The sequence below is a fragment of the Myxocyprinus asiaticus genome, chromosome 25 (genome assembly GCF_019703515.2).
Source record: "Myxocyprinus asiaticus isolate MX2 ecotype Aquarium Trade chromosome 25, UBuf_Myxa_2, whole genome shotgun sequence".
In the NCBI taxonomy this organism is placed as follows: Eukaryota; Metazoa; Chordata; class Actinopteri; order Cypriniformes; family Catostomidae; genus Myxocyprinus; species Myxocyprinus asiaticus.
The window spans coordinates 183,546-190,000 of record NC_059368.1 but is presented as its reverse complement, the minus strand read 5'-3'; the positions used below and the strand labels follow the sequence as shown (position 1 = coordinate 190,000).

Below are 6,455 nucleotides of genomic sequence, written 5' to 3'. Positions count from 1 at the left end.
AAAACAAACACTGAGCAGATAAATGCATTTAAAACGGAAAGACTTTCTCCCCAGTGAGGACCTAAAATACTGATGACATCATCATGCACTACACAGATTTCGGTCCAATCAGATGCTAGACTGATAATGTCCCTCCCCCTAAAACCACCAGCCTCTGAAAATCAGTTGAAAATGGAAAATCATGTTCACAGCTGTGATGTAAGCTGAAGTCAGTCAGCTATTTTAAAACAGTGTCACGTGTCTTTGTCATCCATTAAACGTGTGCCGTCCGCTGTGTGAAACACATCATGTGCCGAGACGACCGGCGTGAGAACAGACTGACTTACTTTTACACGCCTCAAAGGAGTTGAATTTGACAGGCTGAATGTAGTTGACTAAGTTGGACATCTCCTCTGTGGCGAACGCTTCATTTACTGCCGTCCCCTGAAGAGACACAGAGTCTTATGAAAGTGAGTTTCAACTCTGACTGCACGGATGAACGTAAGTGACCAGCAGAAAACACACAAACAGAATAACGTGAATCTAATGAAACCTGTCAAGAACCTCTCCAGCTCATATTTCACCATAACATTTATAGAAAGGAAAAATAAAGGATATTTTGCATAAAGAACATGAAACCTATTTTTGGGAACATTAAGAATTGATTCATTGAGTCATTCGTTTGGGAATCAGACTACACTGGAGTGATTCACACATGCTGATTCAGTTCCCAAACCTCCATTTGAAAAATAAATGATGAAGGCAGTTTTAAAGTGACCTTCATATAATAATAATAATAATAATAAAAGCTGAAATCTGTTTGTTTTAACTGAATCAACCCGTTTTATAAAAGTGCTCATAGTTTGAGTTTTAATTCTTCATTTACCTCGTCGATGGATTTTTTATTGTCATCGTTCTCTTCATCATCGCTGTCTGCGTCTCCTGATGAACACATGAACACACACACAGTTTGAGGACTGTTGTACAGTGATAATGAACAGTACATTGTTTTACACTGTGAATGTTTTAATTGGACACCTTTATCATCCGTTGATATCACTCCTGCCGTTTTATCGGTGGATTTCATTCTCCGGAATTTTCTCTCTCCAGTTTCGCTCCCGTCTGTATGAACGCTGTCTGCCGTCTCGTGATTTAATGAGCCTAAAACAAACAAACAACAGTACATATTACATTTTTCTATGGTTTGATAAATATGTATCCTGTAGCTCCTACATTTGCAAACGATGTCGTAATCGAAGCAGTTTCCAAACACTCTCAAATACTGCGTTTGTATATGTGAATATTTTTAGATATATTACAGTCAATAAGTTCACATTGAATCATTATATGTCATTTTAATATAATATTTTTTGAACTGTAGTCATGCTGCCCAGTAAACTAACATATAGACACAATAAATGTTGTGGGTTATTCTGTGTAGTTTTAATTATTGCCAATATGGACAGACAGCATAAAGAGAGAGAGATTTATATAAAGAGATGATGTATTGAATGTGATTGGTCAACAGAGGGCAGTGTGACACTGGATACATTTATGATCAATCCCACTAATGTGTCACTCATACTGTTTGAGTTTACTCTCATATTATAAATATTACACAAATCTTAATGAGTATCTAGTTTTCCAGTATAAAGATACTTTATTTCCCTGCATTAATACTGAACTGCATTACATTCAGACTTTATCTTGTGACACCTGCTGTCAGATTTCTTTTGACTATTTTCACTTGTTTATAAAGTGTGTTTATGAAGCTGATGTGTGTCATTTGTTTAGATGGTAAAATAATTCCTCGTATCTCAGTTTAATGTCACTATCAGTAATTCACTGGTAGTTTGTCTTGCATGGTCTTTTCCTGGAAGACAAGATACACTGTATACAGACATTCTCATGAATGAGATTTCTTGCAGTAAATGAGGTGTGTTTAGTTTGAGATGTTTGTGCACCTGCGCTGGGAGACGAGGGCTCACACATGCTGGACGTGTCGCTGCAGTTGTTGGACGTTTGCTCTGACAGCTTCTTCTTGGTGTTTCCGTCAACTTTCTGTGAGTTCTTCTTGTTCTTGACCAGGATTTTCCCCATCAGATCCATCGGACTTGGCAGAGGAACACCAGACTCCAGCTGCACCAGCAGACACATTCACAATGATCTTCAGACATGTTGTGTGGTGGATACTAGTGTGCTCTTCTTAACCAGCGAGTCAACCAGTGTCACCAGTACTAACCAGCATAACCCAGCCTGATAATCTGCTCTGTTCCTAAGCAACTAAACTGAATTCACTTGCCAGCGACTGACATGTACTGTATGAAGAAACACACTTTGTTGGTGTGTACAATGAATTCTCTTCTGGAAAAACAACATGTATTTGTATTTTTTGTTTTTGCTGCATATTTAGCTCCATTAATAATGTATAATGCACAGAATGTAGAACTGTGAACTCATATATCTCTCTTCTATAACACACTCGAGTAAACACGGCAACTTCATCTAATCCTCATTAACAGTTAGTGTTGCAGCATTAAAAGAATAGTTTATCCAAAATTAAAACTGTGTCATCCCACCCCTGGAGTCGCGAGTTCGAATCCAGGGCATGCTGAGTGACTACAGCCAGGTCTCCTAAGCAACCAAATTGGCCCGGTTGCTAGGGAGGGTAGAGTCACATGGGGTAACCTCCTCGTGGTCGTGATTAGTGGTTCTCGCTCTCAATGGGGCGTGTGGTAAGTTGTGTGTAGATCGTGGAGAGTAGCATGAACCTCCACATGCTGTGAGTCTCCGCGGTGTCATGCACAACGAGTCACGTGATAAGATGCGCGGATTGACGGTCTCAGAAGCGGAGGCAACTGAGACTTGTTCTCCTCCACTCGGATTGAGGTGAGTAACCGCACCACCACAAGGACCGACTAAGTAGTGGGAATTGGGCATTCCAAATTGGGGAGAAAATGGGATAAAAAAAACAAACAAATTGTGTCATCATTTAATAACCCTCATGCTGTTCCAAACCGTTATGACGTCCTTTATGAATTTTGAAAGCTTCAGTCACCATTCATTATAACTGCACTAAGAAAGACCAGTGCATATTTCGCAGAAGACAGAAAGTCATAGTTTTGAACAGAATTTGCAATTTTTCGGTGAACTTGTACTATAACTGTTCGATTGTGATACTCAGTGAAAACTTTTGATGTTGTAACATAAATTCATATAAATTCATCTGTTGTTTCTACAGGTGAGTCGACTGTAATTCAGCTGTTTCTCATCACAAACACGTGAAGATCGGACAGTTAAACACTCTTCTGTCCTGAATGAAGAGTTGAAGGATGTAAACAGACACCGGTCACATACAGAAGAGCCAATGGGGCCACAGCGAGGGACTCTACAACGACACAAAGCACGCTTTCAGCAGTTGCCATGACAACTGGGATGGAATGAAGAACTAGATAAAGTCTTGCCAAGAGCTCGCAGTTACATTAGTCAGAGGCGTATTTCTGTTTAATGTCACAACAGTGACCAACTCCATACACACACACACATTTAAAGAGATGAAACAACATAATTTCTGTCAGATTTCTTTTCATGTAAATGTTTGGATGAGTTACTCTAAAGTGAAAGAATAAACGTGTGACTGTTCAGGCTGTTGAATCGTGTTTAAATCAGTGATTCTCAACAGGTGTGTCTCAGGTCTGATTTGATAGCAGACAGCAGGTAAAAACAATTAAATGCAACTAACCATATAATCGTTCATAGATAAGAGAAACAAATAGACTTTATCGACTTTTGAAAGGTAGGATTAAACACTTCCCATATCTTTTGTAGTTGATGTCAAAGGTCGTGCGTCAATCAAACTCTACAGTATTATGGCACAAATTCATCTGTCACTTTGTAGAAGCTCGTCAAATTACACAGATGTCAACATGCACATGAACTCATCCTCAAAAACCATCAACAAAACTACACGAGATAAAAATAACACCCACACTACATTACATACAGATTATGGATTTGGTGCTGTGTTGAGCTGACATTCAATTGTATATGCAAGTGTGTGTGTGTGTGTGTGTGTGTGTCCAGTAGTGTTGTTGTGTGTTGCTTCACTCACAGGATATTTGTCCAGTGGTTCAGTCAGCAGAGCATCTCCAAATATTGATCGGCAATACTCTGCCATCTTTGCCTGCTGTTTGGGACTGAGAACACACACACACACACACACACACACACACACACGCACACACACAGAGACACACACACACACACACACACACACACAGAGACACACACACACACACACACACAGACACACACACACACATAATTTTTGTATAAAGTTTTACTGTATGTTTACAAAATCCATAAACAGACATCACGCCTAAGATTAAGTTGAATTAACTGCAGAAGTTTTTTACTCAAATCAGGACATTTGGGGAATATTAATTGAGCGCTGCTGTACAAACACACTGTAACTATGAACTCCTGTGAACTGCAGATGAACAGTTCTGTACTCTTAGAAAAACTCTTTCAAGTGAGGAATCACTCACGAGTCCACATGATTCTCAAATGACAGGATGACGGGGAACGGTGACGTCTTGAACGCACTCTCTGCAATCGCCTCGATCACCTCCTGAAAACATGCGGCACATTGTTTAGTTCTGCTCTCCATGAGTTTCACACACCATCACTGATGATGTCATTTGATGGGTTATTTCAGTATCATACAGTTACAGAGCTGATTTACGTCATGTTAAACTGACAGGAGGAAAACAGTGAAGTTCACTCTGAAGTCCATCGATCGCTGTCCATCATGTGACTGTCACTGTTTCTATTTCTGTGAAACTCATTGACTTTGTTCAGATCAGTGGCATAAATCTGATTTTTCATATTTACACTTCATCACTTCATGCATATTGATCAATCAGATGTAATTTGGCATCAAATAAATAAACAGAGTGTGTCTCTGTTTCTTGTTTTGTAATGATTTAATTATACGGCATACTCTATTAACAGCTGTTTTGTGCCACACGATCTGTACATGCTGTCGTAGTGTCGTTTGTGAGGCGTGACGTTTAACCCCTGAACGACCAGATCGATTGTGTCTCATGAGCTGGTTTGAGTGATCAGATCGCTGTCCATCTCCAACGTGCATTAAAAACATTTACACTTTGTCATTTGATGATCAGATCAAACCATCAGTACAAAGACATGAAGTGACCAAGTTTAATCTCCTTGTTTCTGATTCAAATCCATTTGATTGTTTTATAGTGTGAACAATAAAAAACCCCCCACATGAAATCAGCTATATGTCCATTAATCCAATTATCAATTCACAGATCAGATTAGATTTCAATTTCCATTTGCTTTTGGAAGAATTTCATACTGAGATCTCTGAGTTTTGATTTCAGACTTTAAGATCTTGATCTAATGAGTTTGAGACATTGTTGAGATCTCTTGTGAAACTCTAGATGAGACACATGTGAGATTACTGGAGTGTTTTTCTCAGGAGAAACAAAAGTCTCCATTTGCCCTTTACTTACCGGTAATCTCACCCTTACAAAAAATCGAAACTTGCCGCAAATTTGAGCTTGTTATTTTTGCATGCAAATGAGCTTGTGATTTGCCGCAAATGTTTGCCAGAAGTTTGCAGCTCTTCACCGGTAGGGGTGAACCTGCAGCAAACCTTTGACAACAATGGACAATTTGCTGTAAATCTGCAGCAAAGCTCATTTGCATGTGAAAATGATCTGTGGTAATTTTTTAACAAAGTTGGCAGCAAATTTGAACTCAGAAAAAAAAACCAGACATATTATCGAGATCTCATTTCAGTCTCACCTGCGTCTTTTTGCAGTCTGATTGTGTTATTAAAGTTTCTCGTAGCGCTCTGTTTCCTCACAGTCCTGTCAATATCATCTGCAATCCCTCAGACTGCAGCGTTTCTGGTGGCGTGCGGTTCATTTACCTTGAAGGAGATTTCTGATGTCATGGTGAAGCCATGTGTGATGATGGGCTCTTCATCAGCAGTTCGACCCTTCCAGCAGTCCAGCTCGATACAGCGACAGCCGGAGAGCAAAACCTGACGATAAATCTCCACAGATGAGTTCCCGGCGAGCTGACCCGCTGCACAAAAAACACACAACGCATCAACACTGAGAGAAAACACCAGAAACACAGCAGAACTCCTCTAGACCCGCAGTGCTTCAGGATTCAGATGAAATCTAAATTATCTAAATAAACATGCATTAAAATCAAACACTGAAATGGTTTCTCTTGAATGTGTCTTGTATGTTCAGGGTTTCATGCTCTCATCAGCCAATAATCCAAACACAAAGCATGTTTCTGTTCACTGCGAGTCATCAGTGTTTCGTGTGGTCTGGGTGGAGTTCACTTTGACCTTGTGAAATTTTGTTCATGGATTTTCATGGTCAGACAACCGGACAATCTGTCTAATTTGACTGGACAAGTTTTTCTAGTTA

The 6,455-nt window shown here is 39.6% G+C and overlaps 1 protein-coding gene across 2 annotated transcripts in view; it reads right to left on the bottom strand.

The window, feature by feature from the left end:
- LOC127415730 (1-phosphatidylinositol 4,5-bisphosphate phosphodiesterase beta-1-like) overlaps window positions 1-6,455 on the bottom strand; it is a 114,625-nt gene that overhangs the window by 33,088 nt on the left and 75,082 nt on the right. For both annotated transcript variants that reach the window (XM_051654586.1, XM_051654585.1), the window contains exons 11-17: window positions 5,942-6,099; window positions 4,527-4,609; window positions 4,091-4,175; window positions 1,944-2,118; window positions 1,018-1,140; window positions 866-921; window positions 327-423 (exon numbers count right to left, since the gene is read on the bottom strand). In XM_051654586.1, coding sequence (XP_051510546.1) covers window positions 327-423; window positions 866-921; window positions 1,018-1,140; window positions 1,944-2,118; window positions 4,091-4,175; window positions 4,527-4,609; window positions 5,942-6,099 — 777 coding nt within the window. The remainder of the gene's footprint in view (window positions 1-326; window positions 424-865; window positions 922-1,017; window positions 1,141-1,943; window positions 2,119-4,090; window positions 4,176-4,526; window positions 4,610-5,941; window positions 6,100-6,455) is intronic.